General features: G+C 40.4%; 1 protein-coding gene across 8 annotated transcripts in view; it reads right to left on the bottom strand.

Moving 5' to 3' along the window:
* Positions 1-23,630, bottom strand: part of RABGAP1L (RAB GTPase activating protein 1 like) — a 462,901-nt gene that overhangs the window by 61,379 nt on the left and 377,892 nt on the right. Inside the window, exons 1-2 of one of the 8 annotated variants that reach the window (XR_013812988.1) lie at positions 13,894-15,014; positions 12,021-12,749 (exon numbers count right to left, since the gene is read on the bottom strand). The exons of 4 other annotated variants lie outside the window; for them this stretch is intronic. Coding sequence is in view for 2 of the 4 variants with exons in the window: in XM_079761780.1 (XP_079617906.1) it covers positions 12,021-12,131 (111 nt within the window). In the remaining 2 variants the exon portion in view is untranslated. Of the gene's footprint in view, positions 1-12,020; positions 12,845-13,893; positions 15,015-16,004; positions 16,752-23,630 lie in introns of those variants that run through there. 3 more of the 8 variants (XM_079761780.1, XM_079761783.1, XM_079761781.1) reach the window with 3 other exon arrangements.

Genomic DNA, 23,630 nt, shown 5'->3' with positions numbered 1-23,630 from the left:
AAAGCTTTTGTACAGCAAAAGAAACCATCAACAAAACAACAAGAAAGCCCACTACATGGGAGAACATATTTGCCAATGACATCACCGGTAAGGGTTTAATCTCCAACATTTACAGGGAACTCATACAACTTAACAAAAGGAAGATAAACAATCCAATCAAGAAATGGGCAACGGACCTCAATAGACACTTTTCGAAGGAGGACAGAAGGAAGGCTAAGAGACATATGAAAACATGCTCAAAGTCACTAATTATCTGAGAGATGCAAATCAAAACAACAATGCGGTATCATCTCACACCCATGAGAATGGCTATCATCAACAAATCAACAAAAGACAAATGTTGGTGAGGATGCGGAGAAAAAGGAACTCTTTTGCACTGCTGGTGGGAATGCAGACTGGTGCAGCCACTGTGGAGAACAGTATGGAGTTTCCTCAAAAAACTAAAAATGGAACTCCCATTTGACCCAGTGATCCCACTTCTAGGAATATATCCCAAGAAACTAGAAACACGAATCAGAAAGGATATATGCACCCCTGTGTTCATAGCAGCACAATTCAGCATAGCTAAGATTTGGAAACAGCCTAAGTGCCCATCAGCAGATGAGTGGATTAACATTTTGCACTCGGATGTCGAGTGTGACTCGACACGGTTAGCATTAGAATAAAGGAATCGAGAAAAAAGCAAGCGAGTGCAAAGGGTTAAAAAACTGTGGTACATCTACACAATGGAATACTACGCTGCAGTAAAAAAGGAGTTCTTATTATTTGCAACAGCATGGATGGAACTGGAGAGCATTATGCTAAGTGAAATAAGCCAGTCAGAGAAAGACAAATACCACATGATCTCACTCATTTGTGGAATATAATGAACAACATAAACTGACGAACAGGGACAGATCCAGAGACAGAGAAGCATCGATCAGACTGCCAGATCTCAGAGGGAAGCTAGGGGAGGGTGGGCGAAAGGAGATCAACCAAAGGACTTGTATTCATAAATATAAGCCTAACCAATGGACATGAACACCAGGGGGGTGAGGACATGAGTGTGTGGGGAGGGGTTGGGTTTGGGGAGTTAATGGAGGGTTGAGGACACATATGTAATACCTTAATCAATAAAGAAATTTTAAAAAAAAGAATGAAGCTGTTCGACCAACACCTAAGAGAGAAAGTAATTTGCACCTCTCAGGCAGGAGCAATAAAAATGATTGTTTTACATGAAAGAATGAAATTAACTTGAGTGAGACTGTTAGGTTGGAGGGTACTGCAGAGCTTTTGGCCTTCTAACCAAAGGTCATATTTTAATTATTAAGAGAAATTTTGCTGATTCCAGTATTTATCACAGGCTACCTCTCTCACCCCTGTGTCCCTGAAAGTGCTATTCTTTTGCTCTGGAACTTTCCCTCCACCTGACCACCTGAAAATTCCCCTTCTTTTCTTCTTTTCCCCATGAGAATTCTACTCAAATCTTCCAGCTTTGAATGGGCACAGACATACATTGCTGGTGGGTAAAATAATGCATCCTTTAAGTTGGCCCTACCTATCAAAATCACACATGCACATCCCCTTCAACCCAGCAATTCCACTCTGAGGAATTTAACCTACAGGTACACTCACACACATTTCTGAAATGATGAAGTGCACAAGATTTGCAGCAGCAAAATATTGGGAAGAACCCTACATACCCATATATTGGGAGTTAGCTAAACATATTATAGAAATCCATAGTGAAATACTACGCAGCTGTCAAATGAATAAGGATGCTTTGATGCACTGACACAGAAAATCTCCAACACATATTGTCAGGTGAGAAAAGCAAAGAGCAGAACATGAATGGAACACTATTTTTGAGGGGATACCATTTTATATTTGCTGAAACTTTGAAACCCTGTGAATGTACTACTTACTCAAAAGGTAAAACTGTAAAAGTTTAAAAATCAAAATGCTAAAACAAAGTGTCCACATCTTTATGAAAACATCTTCATTTCCCACACTCTCTTCTTTCATTCCTTTATTCGTTCATTAGAATGAATGGTAAAAATGGGTAAAGGGGGTCAACAGGTACAAATTTGCAGTTATAAATAAGTCCTGGGGATGAAATGTACAGCACGGTGACTAGAGTTAATAATACTCTTTATAAGTTTATTAATTTATTGCCCCTCTTAAGGTAGCTGAGCTTGGAAAGCATTATGTATGTCAGAATTCCTAATCAAAGAAAGAGCATTAGGAGCCCTATAACAAAGTTGATAATAAATATGTACTTACGTTTTAAATTAAAATAAGTGTTTAAGTTAGTTAGCATGTAGTATGTAGTATTTTTATGCTTCATGTCCTGAACCAGCAGAGACATTAAAATGATCAGAGCTAGTGTTATTTTTGTTGTGAATCTGTTTATAAGCCAATTTGTAGTCCTAGTATTGAGTCTGAGTGCTACAATTTAATTTCATATTGAGCTTGAGCACTCTGGTGAGTTTTTAATGTACTACTACTGCCTTCATTGGAAACCTAATCATTTGAAATTTCTGTTAACCAAGCCTAAAATCTGATTCATTAGATTTTTAAAATACAAGAACATCATCTAAGACAGTGGTCAGCAAACTCATTAGTTAACAGAGCCAAATATCAACAGTACAACGATTGAAATTTCTTTTGAGAGCCAATTTTTTTAAACTTAAACTTCTTCTAACGCCACTTCAAAATAGACTCGCCCAGGCCGTGGTATTTTGTGGAAGAGCCACACTCAAGGGGCCAAAGAGCCGCATGTGGCTCACGAGCCACGGTTTGCCGACCACGGATCTAAGGAATAAAACCTAAATGCCTTCTGCTGACTTACAGAGCCCTCCATCACAGTCAGCTGCTAACTTCTCCAGCCTCATTTCTTACAATTGTCGGCACCTGACTCCTGGTGTTCCAACTACACTGCTCTGTTAACATCTCAGGCTCGGTTGGGGCCTTTCTCTCAGGTTTCCTCTGCCTGAGCTCTTCTTTTTCCTGATTTTCTCTTGGATATCATTCAGATCTTTTGATTGATTATTAAATTGAATACAAACATGGGCATCAAACAAAAACTAGAATAAGATTTTTTTCAACCATGGAAAACAAGCTATGATTTTATAAAACAGAAAAATAAAAATTTAATGTATTATATGTTTCATGTCAACTGTTCCTATAAAATTTTTCATAAAATAGATATTTTGAATTAACTTACAAATCAACCTCACCCCCAGAATCAAGCACAGAAAGATTATTTTTCAATATCTGAAACAGGATTAAATGTAAAAAAGTTCTAATTATTGTCATAGAAGCTGGTTTAATAATTTCATATTTATTAGCAAAACAACCTACATAATTTCTGAATAGTGAATTACTTATAAAGTCTTACTCAAAGTTAATCTTTTATTTTAAGACTAGAGGCCCGGTGCACGAAATTCGTGCACGGAGGGGGGTTGTCCCTCAGCCCAGCCTGTACCCTCTCCAATATGGGACCCCTTGAGGGATGTCCAACTGCCCATTTAGGCCTAAACGGGCAGTCGGACATCCCTCTTGCAATCCAGGACTGCTGGCTCCCAACTGCTTGCCTGCCTGCCTTCCTGATTGCCCCTAACCGCTTCTGCCTGCCAGCCTGATCACCCCCTAACCACTCTGCTGCCAGCCTGTTTGCCCCCAACTTCCCTCCTCTGCCGGCCTGGTCACCCCTAACTGCCCTCTCCTGCAGGGTTGATCACCTCCAACTGCCCTCCCTTGCAGGCCTGGTCTCTCTCAACTGCCCTCCCTTGCAGGGGTCCTTCTCAACTGCCCTCCCTTGCAGGCCGGGTGCCTCCCAACTGCCCTCTCCTGCTGGCCATCTTGTGGTGGCCATCTTGTGTCCACATGGGGGCAGGATCTTTGACCACATGGGGGCAGCTATATTGTGTGTTGCAGTGATGATCAATCTGCATATTACTCTTTTATTAGATAGGATAGAGGCCTGGTGCAGGGGTGGGGGCCAGCTGGTTTGCCCTGAAGGGCGTCCCAGATCAGGTGGGGGTTCCCTTGGGGTGTGGGGCAGCCTGAGCGAGGGGCCTGTGGTGGTTTGCAGGCCGACCACGGCCCCTGGCAACCCAAGCGGAGGCCCTGGTATCTGGAATTTATTTTCCTTCTACAATTGAAACTTTGTAGCCTGGAGCGGAGCCAAGCCTGGGGCTCCCTCCGAGGCCGGCAGCCATTTGTGTTGGGGTTATAATTGAAACTTTGTTGCCTTAAGCAGGTGGGCCTGGCCAGGGTGTGCGGAAAGCTTTGCTTCCCCTGTTGCTGGGGGCAACCCTGGCCTGCTCTCTCAAGCTCCATTCTGCCGCCATTTCTGTTTGAATTTGTTTACCTTCTATAATTGAAACTTTGTAGCTTGAGTGGAGGCTTAGGCCTGGCAAGGGCAGGCGGAAAGCTTGGCTTCCTCTGTTACCTAGGAAACCTTGCTCTCTGTGGCTGTAGCCATCTTGGTTTGGATTAATTTGCATACTCGCTCTGATTGGATGGTGGGCGTGGCTTGTGGTTGTGTCGGAGGTATGGTCAATTTGCATATTTGTCTATTATTAGATAGGATTTTGTAAAGGAAGAATCAGTGTGGAATAATATCAACAAATATACATATGCCTCTTACTATGTGCTAGGTATTCTTAAGTGCTTTATATGTATTAACTAGAGGCCCGGTGCATGAAATTCGTCCATGGGGGGGGGGTGTTCCTCAGCCCAGCCTGCATCCTCTCCAATCTGGGACCCCTCGAGGGATGTCCGACTGCCCGTTTAGGCCCGATTCCGGTGGGATCGGGCTTAAACGGGCAGTCAGACATCCCTCTCACAATCCAGGACTGCTGGCTCCCAACTGCTCGCCTGCCTGCCTTCCTGATTGCCCCTAACCGCTTCTGCCTGTCAGCCTGATCACCCCCTAACCACTCCTCTGCCAGCCTGATTGATGCCTAACTGCTCCCCTGCCAGCCTGATTGCCCCTAACTGCCCTCCCCTGCAGGCCTGGTCACCCTTAACTGCCCTCCCCTGCAGGCCTAGTCACCCCTAACTGCCCTCCCCTGCAGGCCAGGTCCCCCCCAACTGCTCTCCCCTGCAGGCCTGGGTCCCCCCAAACTGCCCTTCCCTTCTGGCCTGATCACCCACAACTGCCCTTCCTTGTAGGCCTGGTCCCTCCCAACTGCCCTACCCTGCTGGCCATCTTTGGTGGCCATCTTGTGTCCACATGGGGGCAGCCATCTTTGACCACATGGGGTTAGTCATCTTTTGTGTTGGAGTGATGGTCAATTTGCATATTACTCTTTTATTAGATAGGATGATTAAGTCTCACAATCCTATGAGGTGCATCTATCTAATTTAATTCCAACTTTACAGACAAGAGAAATGAAGCTCAGAAAGTCAGTGAGCTAGAGCTATAGGATGGCAAGGTGGGATTTGACCCAGTCTGGCTTCAGAAATCTGTGCTCATCATTGCTCCACTCAACACCATGTCTCCTTACCTAACATGCACAGTCAGACTCTCTCCAAGGAATCTGAGTTGTGATTCAGAGGCAGCAAACTACCGCTCTGCAGAGGACAGAGCTGAAACTCTGAATGCTGTACATCATTCATATTCTGCCCTGGGAATGAAGAAGCAGCAAACTCAGGGAATGGAAGATAAATTAGACACGCAAAGAGAGATGTTAATTAGATGGCAAGAGACCTGCTGGATGTTGGCCAGTAACAGCCAGCTCTGCTGCCTAGCTGAACTCTGGCCCTTGCATTTAAAGGGACACACCTTCGAGTCCATATCATAAACTGCCTTTCTAGTTTAAGATAGCTCAAGATTTTAGTACTTAAACCATAAGAACCTTAACTCATATCAGAACTGATAACCCAATTGAGGGGAGAGTTGGATCCTTGTACTGAACTGAAATGGATTAAATACTGCCAAATATGCACATGCTAAATAACAATGAGAATAAAATTGTTCAGATAACATTTTTTAAAATATGAATGAATCTTAATTGATTTTATAATGTTTTCTTCTAATCAATATTTGAAATGTATACACAGTGAAGAAGTAACCGTATAGATTTCATTGTTCTCATCTCTGGCACATGGAATTGCTCTGGATTTATTTTTTAATTTGACATGCTAGGTGAAATCCCTGTACCAACCCAATAAAGAGGAAGAAATTTCACAATGCTCAACCCTCGTCTCCCATTTATAGAATGGAGAAACAGTAGCTCCCTTCCTTTGCTGGCACAGTGCTGCTATTTTGGTATCTGTCAGTTACCAATGCTGTCTAGATATGTTAGTCTGGGTAAACAGCTTTTGTTAAGGGACAGTGTTCTAACCACTGAACACCAAGTGTCTTACAGGGACACCGAGGAAACATTTCTAGATGTGGAACATGGTAAAGGCAGAATGGGCCATCTTTTCTTGATTCCATTCTTGATATCCAACTTTCCAGTTCAAGTTGGCACAACAACAATCTTTCCAATTTTATAGGGTAGGAAGCTTACAGTAAGTTTCATCTCTCCATCATTTTCTTTTCTCATGTAGATCAGTGGTTGCTTATTCCTAAGTAATACTATTGTATGTATCCACCAACAGAACCAGCACGTGTGGGCTAATTTCTTAACTCACACTGTCACTGCCTACGTCTACATACTTGTCAACTCTTTTCTCCTCTATTGTGGTAATGCCCTTTACATTTTTTTCCATGGACAATGTGGCCACTGTCTGTCCATCACTGCCAGATTATCGCTGCAGTAATGGATACATCTACTCAGCTGATAGTTTGGCCCATATAAATCCCTCCTACTGATTTACATTGCCTTCCCACCACCCTGAGGCTCAACCTAAGACCCATTGTACCATCTTCAGGGCAGAAGGCTTCCAGTTTCCTGTAGGACTGTTATCCTGATAGTGATTGCCTAATTAAAGTAATATGCCAGGGTAACCCAGCTAGTCCGTGTTCTCCTTTTGTCCACCCCCCTCCTCTTCCATCCATACGGTGCCTAATCTACTCAGCCCACTCCTTCCTTTAGGCCTTGCCCAAACAGTTTGAATAGCCCTTCCCTTGTCAGAAGGGGAGACAATTAGTAAACTCTTTCTCTGTGCTATTTACTGGTATATGTGACTCACTGAATCCTTACAGTAACCCAGCAGGGGTCCCTCACTTTTCAGATGAGGAAAGTGAACCTTAGAGGAATTAAGTTAATTTACCAGGAAGTCACAGATGTAAAATGTGAGCTGAGGACTGTGTAACGTTAAAACCCCCTAAATAGTAACCTCTCAGCCTTTGCACAAGCTGTTCCCCTGCTCAGAAAGACCTACTCCCTTCTACGGGCGTCAAGCACCTGGGCAGCCTTCAAAGCCTCACTTACATGCTAAGGTTCCGGTGCAGGTGCAATAAAAAGGGTCCTTGGACTTTCTGTCTGTCTGACTGTAGCAGCCAAGACTCAGTGGGGGGAATATAGTGAAAACAAAACAAAAAAAGAACCAAAACCTCACTTACATGCTTCCATCACCACCTTTTGAAGACTTCTTCCACAGTATTCAATCAGCAATAATTACTCTCCACTTCATTCTATCCTATGATAGCAAACATCACTCCCATAAATATTTATTTTGCTTCTCTCTCTTACTTGATAGCACATTGTAATAACCCCAAAGTGTTTGTAATATTACATACTGGCCTCTCCTAATATACATGAGAAAGTAATGTTCCCTTCCTAACTACCTTAGTGATGAAAAAGTTAATTCAGAATATAAAGTACAGTAGCATTTAATCTGAAATATTAGAGATTGACCAAGTATGCATTGGTTATTAGGCTTGTTCACTGTTCAAACATTAAATCATACATTTTGAATTTAAATACATATTCAAAGTTTCCTTTGGAATGTATAATAACTATCTTCTTCCTTTATTTATACTGGTCAGGTATGAAAATAAGAAAGGATCTTCTTCCTTTATTTATACTGGTCAGGTATGAAAATAAGAAAGGATCTTCTTCCTTTATTTATACTGGTCAGGTATGAAAATAAGAAAGGATCTTCTTCCTTTATTTATACTGGTCAGGTATGAAAATAAGAAAGGATCTTCTTCCTTTATTTATACTGGTCAGGTATGAAAATAACTGGAAATGGTGGAGGTGATAGAGAAGAATGCTGGCCATTCCACACAGAGACAGTCAGAAGGAAAACTTCAGGGACTCTCTCCTTCAGCTGCTATTACTCCTGTGTGAGAGGCTCTGGCTGCATTTAAAGGTCCTTGTGGTGCAGGGAGGATGGGGGGTGGAGGAGGTGAGAATTGGGGGGAAGAGCGAAGAATAGCGGGGGGAGTGGGAGGGGAAAAGATGGAGGGAGGAGGCCACAATTTTTTTCTCAAAATGCAAGCCAGATAATTTCAGCTAGCGAACAACCAAAGAAAAGCAATCTGTTGGATTTAAGGGGAGGCAGGAATACTATCCAATGAGGCACCTTTCTACATGTCCCCGGAGTCATTCTGACTATACTGGATTTTCCTCTTACATACCAACTTATTTGTGCTGGAATTCTAAAGCTCTTAAATTCTGCTAGTGGTGAGTCTAGTTTAGTTTATCTTAGTAAATACAATACTGGTCTGGGCAATTTCTCATGTTGTGTGAGTGTGCATGATCTGGAAGACGAGATAAGTTCTGCTTGGCGTCCTTATCTTTTTTCTTATCTGTGACTTGTCTACAGGGACCTGCATAAAGGGAACTGTGAATTTCTTGCACTGTCATTCATTTTTAAAGAATCAATAGGATACAGCCACAATTTTTTAAAAGTGTGGATCAAGATATTTCTCAAATCAATTTAGTGGCTCATAACTAGCCTTTAAACAATTAAATACAACAGAAAGAACCTGAATACATCACATGCAGCAACAGAAAGTATTGTCAAATTTTCTTTCAGTCTTGTGTGTATAATGACTTGAAATGTACTTTTTACTATGAGTCTCCATCAAAAATGTCAGAAAGCCACAGGGCTATTTAAGAACAAGAAAAGATTCAGCCCTAACCGGTTTGGCTCAGTGGATAGAGCATCGGCCTGTGGACTCAAGGGTCCCAGGTTCGATTCCGGTCAAGGGCATGTACCTTGGTTGCGGGCACATCCCCAGTAGGGGGTGTGCAGGAGGCAACTGATTGATGTTTCTCTCTCATCAATGTTTCTAACTCTCTCTCCCTCTCCCTTCCTCTCTGTAAAAAAATCAATAAAATATATTTTAAAAAAAGAGAAAAGATTCAGTTTCCCCACCGAAACCACTACACCTAATGGGATTTTTACCATTTAAGGAATCAAAATACCTCATATTACGAAATAAAGTGCAAATACAGAAAGATATTTAATTAATCCTGTACTAAATAAACTTCTAAATAGCTCTAAAACTTCTTTGTGATAGTCAATATAAACCCAGAGGATTGAATGTTAGCAAGAATGTCATTTGCTTCACAATGCAGTAAAAAGTCAGAAAGAGAAGCACTTTATTTTATACTCTAGAAAATCTGAATATTTATCTTTTTCATACAATTTAAAGGGTTCATCTCAGACAAAGCAAAAACAAAAAAATCAACATGAAATCAAAGGCAAATCTTAGCATAATTTTAGTAATATCTTTCCAGATGAACCTAAACCGAGTATCACATCCAAAGGCTGTACGCATCAACTCTTTTAAATTTCAAATCTGGTTAAAAAAATTAACTGTCTCCAGAACGTTGTGTAATTAAATTCAACATCCCAACATCTAGATTATTTAAAGTTTTGGTATATTTTATATGTGTAACATGCCTCTGAGGCATTCCATATTAGTGGCCAAATTTCATATCAAATAAGCTCCAGGTTTAGGAGTAGGAGTAGGAGTCCCCTTTGGGACATAAAATAGAATTCAGAATTCTCTGGATAAGTATTAATGGTGGAATATTGTGAAATCAATGGACAAAATGAAGTTTTAAAGATTATCCACAACCATGGACTCCCCTATCCTGACTTGGTATTTCTGTTGTGGTTGTTGGTAACCATCTTCACATATTGCATCCTATCTAATAAAGAGGAAATATGCTAATTGACCCTCATGCCATTGCAAAGATGGCGGTGCCCACGCCTGCCTCCAGAGTCCCTCAGTCCCCTCAGCCCCCAGCTGCCCAGGGCTAGCCCGAGGCGCAGGCAAGCCTTGGATGGTGGCTGCCCAGCCAACACCCGAGGTGCAGGCAAGCCTCAGATGTCGGCTGCCCAGCCGCTCAGGGCCGGCCCAAGGTGCAGGAAAGCCTTAGATGGCAGCTGCCCAGCCGCCCAGGGACGTCTGAGGCTCAGGTAACCAGGGCCGGCCGAGGCTTGCGTTGCTGGCAGTGGCAGCAGCAGAGGTGTGATGGGGCGTCGCCTTCCCCTGATCACCGGGTCGCCTCCCGCCCCTGAGGGCTCCCGGACTGTGAGAGAGGGCAGGCCGGGCTGAATTTTCATGCACCGGGCCTCTAATATAATTATAAAAATAGATTATGTATTTTAAATAGGAAAAAAATGCAAAGTAGGCTAGATGTTTCTATACAATGAACAATTTCAGAAATATATCATGGTTTTGTAGTTGTTTTGCTATTATTTTGGGCCAGCTGATTCTTTTAAACCACATCTATAAAACAGCTATGAAAGTGATAAGTATAGAGAATCCCCATGTACTCATCTCCCAGTTTCAACAAAGTCACCTAGTTTTATCCACATTTTTAACATAATCATATAATTATTGCACCAAAAAAACACAAATGATTTTCTTAATATCACTAAATAGCTAATTAGTGGTCAAATTTTCACCAATTACCTTATAGATGTTTATTATAGTTCAAATCAGCATCTAAACAAGGTCAGTAACTGCATAACCCGTTAAGTCTTTTTTTTTTTTTAATATATATTTCTTTATTGATTTCAGAGAGGAAGAGAGGAGAGCGATAGAAACATCAATGATGAGAGAGAATCATTGATCGGCTGCCTCCTGCACAACCCCCACTGGGGATCAAGCCCACAACCCAGGCATGTGCTCTTGGCCGGAATCGAACCTAGGACCCTTCAGTCTGCAGGCTGACGCTCTATCCACTGAGCCAAGCCGGCTAGGGCCCTTAAGTCTTTTAAAACCAACCTATGAGTGTCCCCTTTAATTTTTCATTGCAATTTATTGTTTGAAGAAATTGCCATATTATATGTTTAATGCTCATATGCCTTAAAATAGAAAGTCAGGATTTCAAACTAGTAAGATAACTGTTATTATATACTATACTCTTTCATTCTGTTGCTTGTGAAGAGTACTATTAAAAAATGAATAAGTAGTTATGACAACAATAGTAAGGAAAGCTTGTTTAAAAGATATGGATCACTGATATCTTAAACTCAGTAGCCATTATAAGAATGATATCTCCAGAGAAGAAACAACAAACATTTATTTGCAAGAACTTCATTTTTCTATTCTGCTGGGACAGGCGCACTAATAAGACCCTTGGACAACGGTAAAAACAACAACAAAATATTAAGTTCAATCTAAGGTTATACTAGACGTCATTTTCATAATAATTCTTAGTAATACTATAAAGATTCTGAAAGTTACTTGATTTTTAAATACTAGTTCAATTTTCAGTGTCAATGCTATGGTTCATGGTAAAAATGTTCCACTTCAAAAAGACTGAATTATTTGTGTGCAAATGAAGTTAGCTCTAATAATCGTATGCATTCATAGAAGGCAAATACTGTATATGTGGGGCCAAGTGACGGCATCACCCTCACCGAGTATAAAAGCATTAACCTAAGTTTTACTCCTCAGACACTTGAAATGTATTGCTAAGGTATAACAGTGCTTAGTTATGTAAATAAATCTTTGAAAACCTGTAGCCTTTGCTGTGGCCTGTAACACAAAGCCAAGAGCAATACTTTAATTTTAATCCCCAGGAAGCTATGCCCCAATTGCTGCAGGAGTATAACTATCATATCAGAAAAGAAAAAGCCAGCCCCAGAGCCGTGTGCGAGGCACCACCTACCATAGACCGGGGCTTGCTGATGGCCACCAGACTAGTGAGGAAGTCTTCATCGTGCAGCTGGCTGAAAACGTGGGCGTCATAGGCTACCATAATGGAGATTTCTTCCATCATCTTGCCCGCTGACCCTTCCACGGCAGCAGCTGCTGCTCAACTCCAAACCACGCTGTCCAAGGAAAAATCCTACGGCAGCTCAGTGCCAGTGCACACACCCACCTGAGTTGCAGGGGGTGGTGTCGAAAGCCCAGAAGGAATAAAAGGGGGGAAAACAGCAGCTGTTCTCACAGGCTTGTCTAGCAATTCACCCCCAGCAGAAAACCAAGGGAGGTCTCTTATCTACGGAGGAAGTAGACTCAGTCAACACCTTCTGCATTCATAACGCAGACGCAGAAAAATCCACTTTTCGGTAATCTTCTTTAAACTTCAAAAAAAGAGAAATTAAGGTGTTTCCTGACTGAAAATATCCTAAAGGGAAAAAAATTTTTAATGGATTTATATTATGTTCTTGGTAATTAGAACTTTTAAAAAGTTTATCTTCTTCAGTGTTATTTATGTCAAGATTCTTCTTCTTGGAGGAGAAGTGGATTTTCTTCCTGCTTATTTCTTCACACTTATAGGAAATAAATAGATGGTGACCTTTAGTGTTTCAGAATGTCTAGCATTCTTGGTGTAGTTAATTATCTCCCTAAGTATGAAAAAAAAAAGAGAGATCCTTTTTCCCCTCTGAGTATTCTGTTAAAAAAAAAAAAAAGTACCAAAACATAAAAATGAAACAGGGAATGCAATAGCAATTAATAATCATATTCCCTTCTACCATAATAACAACACAAACATTTTAAACAGAATTCTTGATTTGCAGAACTCAGTTTTCTGTTGTTATTCAGAAAGCAGCACAAGGATCTTATTTCTAAACTGACTGCTTTTCTCCCACAAGAAGTTCTCTTCATCTTTTATGTTTAAGCTCAGAGCTTAATTATCCAAATCAGCAGATAGCCAGAACTGTTGGTGCCTTCGCCACCTGAAGTGTTTTTTTAAGTACAGCTGGCAACTGTAAATGAACCTCAATGTGCCCAGAAGAAAATCCGAAAGCTGCCTGTGACTATCATTACAAGGCTGCCTAAATTACCAGGAAGTATAATGTATGCTAATTTCATGGAAAAAGCATTAAGTAAATAATGGGGGAGGACAAAGCTCCTTCAAATTTTTCCAATATTTATAATTAAGCTATTATCATCTCTGCTGTTTATAGATTATGACACTGCAATGCAATGAGAAACATTATTTGCTAGATTTAGAAATCAATTTGGCAATGTTTGTCTACAATAAAATACAAACACTGGTTGCAATTTTTTGTCCTAATTACTGATAGCAGTGTTATGTTGTGTAAGTTTATTTGCTTTTCAGAAAACAAAACTTAGAATGAAATTTATAGTATCTATTTTCCCCGGTTTTCCCGAAGTATCTTCACCTAGATTAGCATGATTACTTCAATAGTACCGTGTTCCATTTAAATACGATTAGGAGAGTTTTGCAACTGCTATAGCATTCGAGATTAAATACACACCAATGAAAGGGGCGGGGGGGGAGCAACTTATTGCTAGGAAACAGAAGCAAGTCTAATAGGCTTATTTAAACAGAAAATGCAATGCTTTACTTAAATCCTCAAGATTAAAACAACTTCCAACTGCGTTGGACGCTAGTTGGAACCGGTAAAGCATTTTTACTTCCTATTTTTTCCTACAATGCAGCTTTGTCTTTTAAGCATTATTTTTGTTAAAAATCTTTCCAGCACATTTATCTTAACGCTGACTAACCAGGTAAAAATTAAATGATAGTCAGGAGACAAGATGTTCTAAGGCATCCCGGCAGCTCATACCTTTCAAATTCCTTTTTATCTTTTCAGAAGCACGTTAAAATATTCTGCAAATCTCTTCGTGCATCAGAAGATTTCCCATTATCGTGCAGACCATTTTCCAGATGGGAAAGCAATCAATCCCTCTTGCTCTCCTACTTTTCTTTGCTACAGTGACTCAGTGCTTCCACCCTGGTCTCAGTGCTTCCACTCTGGTATCTGAATAAAGTGCACTGACAAAGACACCTGTTGTCGAAGGTAAAGAAACTACTTCCCACAATGCCCTACTCCCTGCTGGCAACCGCCCAGGGGCAAACAAGAATTATAACCTCACCTAAGCAGTTGTCAATGTGCCCTGGAGAGCGCATTAGTGTAACAGTAGGTGATCCTGCTTTAGAAGAGCACTCATAATCCAAGAGAAAAAAAAAGGGCCAGGAAAACAATATCAAATAGTCTAGGTATGGTGTATTAAGCGTACGACACTGAGGGAATCAGGGCTATAAGAGTGCAAAATATTTTTAAAAACATAAAGGTTGTAAAGATAGTTTTTAAATTACATAAACAGAAACTAACAACTACAAATAATTCAGTCCTTTTAGAATTCCACAAGGTTTTTAGGTAAATAATTAGGCATTTTTCAAAAGGAGAAAGATTTTTTTAATTATCCACAGGACTAGATTAAGAGCATTTCATCCTAAATCCCAGAGGTCCTCCATCACAGCCACAGTGCACATATTTTCTAGAGCAAGGACTCCTTAAGATTGATTTGCATCCTTTATTGTTCCACCATACTTCACTTTCAGAATATGCAAAGAAAATTCAAATGCTTCCTTTCTTATGCAATGAAATGTATATTGTGGTCCCCACAAAAAGCATACCTTCTGAAAACTGATGATCTATTTTAAAAACTGTCTTTGTACAGCCTGTTTTCCTTTCCTAAAAACATTTCTGCAGTCTCAGAAATACCAGCTACAATCCCCTCCCAAACTTCAGTGGTCTTCATATAGTCATGTTTACACACAGTCCCGAGCTCCCTGGCAAGACACTTTTGTTACTCTTTTGCCTTTCCCGGGAGAACTTTGGCCCACTGATCTCCCCTGTTGTTTCTGCAGTCATCTACTTCACACCAAGTGACTTCACTAAAAAGGGCTGGGTGAGGGTGGGGGGGAGCGGGGAGTAGTTATCTGAGATCCAGGGTGCAGTGCCCACAACACCATTTGCTGCTAAAATTTACCTGGAGAGGATTGTATATCAAAGGGGCAGCAGACAAACACTGGCATCAGTGCTAACCAATATATGGTCCCCAGTTCAAGCAAGAGCTAGGCTCGCTGTCTGTCCCAGGGCAAGTCATTTAACCTCCCTAGGTTTCAGTTTCCCCGTGGTCATGCAAATGAGAGGGATCGAAGAGATCAGAGGTTTTCACCCAGCTCAGAAAGAGTCAAGAGCAATGTGCCCAATTTCTCTCCACTAAATAGGCTTCTTAGGCAATTTGAAGGTGGAAATACCTTTTCAGTCTCTATCAGAATAAAATCAAAGGGTAACATTAATCCAAGATGTTAAAAGAGACTCCCCAGAGATGCTATAATATGTCTCAACAAATGCAATCTTCTGATAATACTCTTTTCCCTATAAAAGAGGACTCAATTGCAGTTGTTACACTTTTTATTAGTTAATCTTTACAGTCTTTCTATTCAGAGGCCAAACCAGCTATAAAATAATTCTCAAAAGCCTCTAGATCTCATTAAGTTAAAATTTTAACGAAGGAAATCTCTAGTGATTTTTAAGTGCTGTTTTAAGATTTTCACATGGAAAGAGTTTACTCAGGTAGCTGATTTTGTTCCAACCATCATTTTTCTAGGATTATTTTGAACAGAACCATACCTGGGTCATACTGGATGAGTATGAGTCTGATAAACCACCTCTGGCCTTCAGAGAAAACCTATTTATCTTCAAGTGTCAGATTTGGAAACAACCAAAACAAGAAAGACCTGAATAAGATGCGCATATTTTTCTATATTTAGTCTCCCCAAATGCAGCAAAGCAAAGCCGTTTCAAAGTAGTATTTTGTTATCCACCAGTCAAAGCAGCAAATACATTAAAAAACAACAAAAACGCAAATTAAAAAATTATCTTACCTCGCAAGAGTGGCTGTAAAGGACCTTTTCCCATGCCTCAGGTTCTATTTGTTGAACATTCAGATCAAAACAATCATAAAATCAGGATAAGAAGGAAAAGAAGACAAAGCTGCCACGACAGAAATATAGTCTAGAAGGCAGAAAAGTCTTCTGAGTCCCCCCCAGGGACAGGGGGAGCCCTGTAGAGACTGCTCATTCTTCCCGAGTGGCCCTTGTCTAATTGAGGCAGGACAGTAAGAAGCCAGGAAAATTCCTTGGCAAGTGGAATGGGGAAACTGATTCAAACTGGCCTCATCCAGCACCCTGACTCACCTGTCTCCTTTTCTCTTACACTACCATTCCCTTAAGCATTAAGCCTCAGGACAATGAAGTTGTGATCAGCATCAAGTAACATTAGGGGTCTGTTAACCACAGAGACAGAGATTTGGTCAACTAGAGATAACATTTATGCCTCAGTTGTGTTTCAGCTCAGGCCCAGAAAAGCAGCAAAACCAGATGAAGCTATGCCATGTCTGGCTTCAGGACCAGATGCAATGACCAATAACTCCCTACCCTAGCACCAATTAATCCTGACCCCATATGCTCATTTTGATGAGTCGGCAAATTAAAGGGCACACCTGGAAACCAGATGAATACTCCATTGAGATCCTCCCCTGAGACAGCCCCTAAAATTCCTGCCTTTAGAAAACAGATTAAAAACCCTCTCTAGAACAGTGGTTGCCAACCTTTTGAACCTCTGGGACCACCAGTGGTCTGTGGACCACCGGTTGGTGACCACTGCTCTGGAGCACACCCCAACGCCCCACTCTTCTTTCTTCAGGTGTGTATCTTTGCTTTCTTTCTCCTACGCTCTAAAGGAATACAAGAAACTCACAACCAGGGGAGCAATGGGCAGCAGCTACACATCCTGGGCTACCCCCTGAACCTGCTTGCCATGGCCCTTCTTTGCCTCCTTAGATTGTTCCCTGAGTCAACACAGCCCAACTGGCTCACTCCTTCTGCCTCCGTGACTTCCTTTCTAAAAGGCCAAGCCACTCTCTGAGCAGCCCACTTGAATCCTTTCTTTGAGTATACTTTTGTTTCGCATACTAAATAATCTTCTTGTGCTAGAGTTCTTGGCTCTGAATTCTTTTCTTTGCTGAACTCAAGAACCGAGAGCCAACATCATCACGCATTACCATCTTTACACATCTTCCTAACTATTTCAATATAAACATTCATGAAGTATAAATGACTCAGTATTAAGGGATCATGGACAAAATGTTCATGGTATCAACAGAGAGATAAAGAACAATAAGAAAAACAAAACTCTACAAGTACCTTGTTAATCACAGAAAACCAATTATTTCAAGTAGGTTTCTATTTACACTTAGAAGTGCACATTATAAAACCCAAAGATAAAATAAAATGAGAATAAGAAACCATAGAAGTAAGTATCAATAGAAGAAAGCTTTTCAGAATATTTTGAATTTCAGAATAGTCCAGTAACACACACTGAGTTTGTACAAAGGGGGAAAAAAGGCAACAGTAAAAGATAAGTGAAATCTTAGTTCTCTTTAAAATCATGCAAAGGTAAGTAAAGAAAACCATTATTCTGATGTCAAATTCCAGCCATTCAGCTCATTATCTTTTCTATCTTTCCTAGCAATTGCTAGGCAAATTCAAAACCTCAGAAAAAAACAAATTCTTAAAAAAAAAAAAATTCCCTGAGGTTAAACTAAGAAAAACCATTGGAACATAAATACTTAACAGTTATACTAGGTATCTTACTTCCACATTTGCATGTCACTACAAAGAATGAGGGTGAGGTAGATTCCAGACCCTGAAAGAGTAACTGCAACTCTTTCACAGTTCAACTTTTCCCTCATTTGTAACTCTAAATCCATAGTCAACTGTTAAAAACAAGACAATTGGGCCCAAAATGGAGGCACTTATACTAAGTCCCACCCCCATGTCACCAAACAGAGACTTCATTCAAGTTTCATCCCTCCCAGAAATGGAAATTAAACTAGTCAATCAGGAATCACCTGATCAGCACTAGTTAGGTCATCTGCCTAACAGACCTCTAAGGAAAGTGACTTTGGCAATAGCCAATCTGCTTTTTTACCTAGTATATCCTCCTTGTCCTGCTCCCTTTTATCTGCCAGGTTGGATGCTGTCCGATTCATGAATCCTTCAATAAAGCCAATAAGATCTTTAAAATTCACTCAGTTGAATTTTATTTTTAAACACAACACATCTGCTTAAACTTTACCTAATTAAACATAAGAGTTTCAAGGGCTGCTACATACTCACTGATATTTGCTATCACCCAAAATGAGGATGGTTTTCAACACATCTAAAAATACAAGTAATGTCTCATTGTGAACACAATACACAGCTGAATTGTAATTACAAATAACTTTACCTAATTTCTAAAGCATTCAATCATTAAAAAAAAACACAAGTTTTAGTAACAACCAAACCAAACCACATGGATGATATTTTAGAATCATTTTTTCACAAGATCAGAAGGCAGGTTTAGGGAACAGCAAAAAAAATGTGAACTAGTTTTCATTCAAGCGTTCATTCATCTCAAGTTCTCTCTGCAGGGCTGGTGAGCCCAGCTGGAACACTTCCCTTTGCAGTGGGCCCTCAGGTCCCTGCAGCAGGTCATAAATGGCAGCTTGCAGTGGTGGACTCAGAGAAAATCCTGCAGTTAAAACTTGATGAGTTTCATGGTATGTGAATTATTTCTCATTTAAAAAAAAACAATAGCATTTACTATGAATGCCTTTTATGTACATAAGGGGTACCTTTGTAATATTTGTAATATAGTAACATAATGACTAATATACACTAAAAATTCTTTTATAATGACAATAATCTTTAGTAAGCATTCCTGTCCTAGACATAGATTCTCATTTAATCATCACAAGTCAATGAGCTAGGTACTATAATTATCCATTTTATGCACGTGGTAACTAAAGTGTGGAGGAGCTTAGTGATTTGATTCAATTCTTACAGCTAGAAATGGAGCTGATAGAATTAAAAAACAGGTATGCCTGGCTCCAAAGCACATACCCCCCATCACTGATGGATGAGAAAGGAAGTAAGCAAACATATACTGAGAATCAGCACATGCCAGACACCACAGCTTCTGAAATACTGGTTTCTCCTCCACATACACACAGCTCACACAATACAATACACCAGGTCTGCCAAGGAATGCAATAAGCAGTGATCGGGGGACTGTAACAGAATGAAGACTCTGCAGACAGATGGAAAAGATGGATTGGGTTTAAACAGGCAAAGTGAAGTAAATTTTTTTTAAAATCGTCAGTTTTTGCAGATGACAGGATTCTTTTTTTAAAATATACTTTTATTGATTTCAGAAAGGAAGGGAGAGGGAGAGAGAGATAGAAATATCAATGATGAGAGAGAATCATTGATCGGCTGCCTCTTGCACGCCTCCCACCAGGGATTGAGCCCGCAACCTGGGCACGTGCCCTTGACCAGAATCGAACCTGGGACCCTTCAGTCCACAGGCTGGCGCTCTATCCACTGAGCCAAACCAGCTAGGGCTGAAATAATTTTTTATAGGGAAAACTAACTTAGTCTGGATAAAATGATGAACTGACGTTGGGACCTTTAATAAGGAAATAAGGTTTCAAAGGAAGATTTGAATCAACCTGTGGTAGGTTTCAAATATCAGGTCAGCAAATTTGGAATATCCTGTCTGTAGGCCAAGGGCAGTCATTAAAGTCTACAAGGTCTCTACCTTTCTAGCCACCATCTATGTCATTAGAGGAAGGACACATGGTATAACCGTCAACACAGGGGCTCCAGGGTTCAGAATAACCTGGTTGGATACCTGACTCTGCCACATACCAGCTGTGTGACATGAGCAAATTACTTAAGCTGTCTCACCCTTGGTCTTCTCATCCATAATGAGGAAATAAAAGCGTTTTTGATATTATGAGGAATAATAAGATAATACATATAAAAGCCCTCAGTAAGCTGCCTGGTTCTAGAAAGTGTTTGATTAATGTCAGCTGCTGTTACTATCAATATTAATGAAAATGATGTCTGGAGGGGCAGGATCATCTGCCAAAAACTGAAAGGAAGATGGAACGGCTGCCTTTAGAAGTGAGACGGGGTGTTCTCGGTGTGCAAGAACACAGCCAAGGCCTCCACTCCCTATTGCCTGGTTCAATTCATACATCCAGGAGGTGGACTAAAATGTATCACAACTCCAAACCTCTGCCAGTGTTCTCTGAGCAATGAAATCTTTCTAGGTCTGGTTTCATTTGGGAGCAATTTGGTAATTTACATGAGGCCTTCGGTCAAAAATAATTGAGACAGGTTAGAGGAGGTGAAAGGGTGGCAATGTGGGTGTATGGCGGGGGGTGAGGGGATCTCCTTCGGTTTAGCTGCCCTCTCCAGTTTCCTGACTACAATGCAAACAGTTTAATCAATGACCTCTTATTAAATTGAGCTACTGTGACAAGAACAGGAAACAAAGAGAGCATTTGTTGTATAACGATATTCATCTGTTGTAACCTGATCAACAAAACACAGTTACTCTGGGCTATCATATGAAATACATAGTCCTTCTTTATAATTGTATTATAATAAAATTTTCCACTTTTCATTTGTATCTTAGAGTCAAAAGAACTATCCCACGCAATGGTTAACAGTAGCAGCTTATCTGGAAGCTTAGACCTGACCAGTAAAACTAATCTGCTACAGTTCAAAGATAGCTGAGTTTAATTAGGGGTGAAAGGGAAGGAGGACAAAAATAACACATATTTCACATCTATTGTGCTGGGTGGAGCTTTAACTACATTATATCTTTTGGTTTTGACAATACTGTGAAGCTGGTCTTATCATCCCCATTTTACAACCCAGAAAACCAATGCCCTAAGAGTTTCAGTAATTTAAGGTCAGAGCCATGATTAAAACTGAAATGTGTGATTACAGAGGTTCTGGGTTTTCCCCCACCTACAACAGGTTCGTTATAAGATGAATGAAAGAGAGAAGAGAGTAAATTGAATTTGGAAATCCTGAAATAAAAGCTTTTAAATTTCTAAAGCTGAACTCTGTATTTCTCTTATTATATTACTTCAATATTATATCCTCGTATATTGAAAATATGAACTAAAAACTCATACTGCATCTAACAGTATTATTAACAAGGCATTTGCAAACATAAAGAAAAAGAAAAGACTGAAGGCGAAGTGCAATGCACATATTAACAGTCTGCTACAACGGAAAGTATCTGTGGACTGAGGAGGCAGCATTCCTCGAATGATCTGTCAGGGTGGCTTCCATGATGTTTAAAACTGACTTTTTGTTTGCTTTAAGAGCAACAATAAGTGCTTAATTGGCTAATAGTCAAATAATAAAAATGTTTTAATTTTTTTTTAACAGTGGTCCTAGTAGCAGTGGTGGCGATGCTCAGAGCATTCTAGTTCCATTCATTTCAATGCGAGTTTATTTTTTTATGTTCAGTTTAAAATATCATCCCCCCAAAGTGGTCATTTCAGGTTTAAAAATGGTCATAAAGTCTCATCACAGAGAATAACTCTCAAATATCATGAAGATCAGAAAAATAGCTAAGATCCTTATGCTTTAATTACTCTTCAAATTAAGCATGAACTTTAAAAAATATTTTTTTAAATATATTTTTATTGGTTTCAGAGCGGAAGGGAGAAGGAGAGAGATATAGAAACATCAATGATGAGAGAGAATCATTGATAGGCTGCCTCCTACATGCCCCCTACTGGGGATTGAGCCCACAACCCAGGCATGTGCCCTTGACCGGAATCTAAATTGGGACTCTTCAGTCTGCAGGCCGACACTCTATCCACTGAGCCAAACCATCTAGGGCAAGCATAAACTTAAGAGATAATATTAGTTCCTAATGTGTTTAGTTTCAGTCGCAAATTCTAATATGATGGCCATCTTTAGACTTAAGGGCATACATATTCTGTAATACGTTTTTTAAATTTAAAATGTCCACTTGGGACCTAAGAAAACCTTCAAATGTTTAGGTGAAAAAGGCCTGCTTACCAGTTAACCAAAGATACATAAAGAATGAAAGGTAGCTCTGGCCAGTGTGGCTCAGTTGTTTGAGTGATAGCCCGTGCACTGAGAGGTTGCTGGTTCTATTCCCAGTCAGGTCACATGCCTGGGTTGCAGGCTCGATCCCCAGTAAGGGGTGTGCAGGAGGCAGTAAATTGATCTCATTGATGTTTCTCTCTCTCTCTCTCTCTAAAAATCAATAAAAACATATATTTTTTAAAAAAGAACGAAAAGCAAAACAAGCAGCTATCTTCAATTTCTAAAATTGCTAGCTATTCATTCTTTATTGTTTTGTCTTAATGATCCTGTATTATAATCTTCAAATAGTTCTTAAATATAAATTTTAAATGTTCAAAACTACTGTACAACTATTGTTTTACATTCAAGTTAGCATGCATTTGTGGAGAATTGTAAGCATGCAATGTAATATGAGATTATGATTTGCAAGACTAAAATGACCAACATTTACCTATTATTAAAATGGAAGTATAGGAACTTATTCTCTACACTTAGGCTGGTCTAATAATTAAATTGACATAGAACAGGTTAAAAGGAGAAAAACAAATTTAATTATGTGCGTACAGGGGCCCCATAGATATGAGATTGAAGGGCAAGTTGGGCAGTTGAGGCTTATATGCCATCCTGAGTGAAGAAATGGGATAACAGACCAGGGAGAAGGGTAATTCACAGGATGGTAAGAAGAGCAGGTGGTTAGGCAATTAGATGTTTGTCCTATCATACACATAGATCTTTCAGACAAAATGTAATCTCTGGTGATAGCTGTCTTTCTGGGGCAGGCCCCTTCTCTAAATTCCTTTAGGTAGTTAAAGAAGAAATATTTCTTGAATCTGCTGCATCTTGATTGCTTTCAGCTCAAATTGTCCACATACCAAAGTAGTATATTTTGGGGAGGTTTGTTTGAAACCTTTCAGTGGTAAGACAAAAAGTTGAGAGTAGGGTAATATTTATATATATTAGCAAAAATGTATAAATAATTAGATAGTAAAACTGAATAAAGATACATATTAAATACTAGAAGCCCGGTGCACGAAATTAGTGCACGGCGGGGGGTTGTCCCTCAGCCCAGCCTGTACCCTCTCCAATCTGGGACTCCTGGAAGGATGTCCGACTGCCCGTTTAGGCCCGATCCCAATCCAGGACTGCTTGCCTGCCTGCTTCCTGATTGCCCCTAACCGCTTCTGATTGCCCCTAACTGCTTGCCTGCCTTCCTGATTGCCCCTAACCACTTCTGCCTGCCAGCCTATCACCCACTAACCACTCTGCTGCCAGCCTGTTTGCCCCCAACTTCCCTCCTCTGCCAGCCTGGTCACCCCTAACTGCCCTCTCTTGCAGGGTTGATCACCTCCAACTGCCCTCCCTTGCAGGCTTGGTCCCTCTCAACTGCCCTCCCTTGCAGGCTTGGTCCCTCTCAACTGCCCTCCCTTGCAGGCAGGGTGCCTTCCAACTGCCCTCTCCTGCTGGCTATCTTGTGGTGGCCATCTTGTGTCCACATGGGGGCAGGATCTTTGACCACATTGGGACAGCTATATTGTGTGTTGC

This window comes from Cnephaeus nilssonii, assembly GCF_951640355.1.
Source record: "Cnephaeus nilssonii genome assembly, chromosome: 21".
In the NCBI taxonomy this organism is placed as follows: domain Eukaryota; kingdom Metazoa; phylum Chordata; class Mammalia; order Chiroptera; family Vespertilionidae; genus Cnephaeus; species Cnephaeus nilssonii.
The sequence above is the reverse complement of the archived record's forward strand: the minus strand, read 5'-3'. Positions and strand labels throughout refer to the sequence as shown.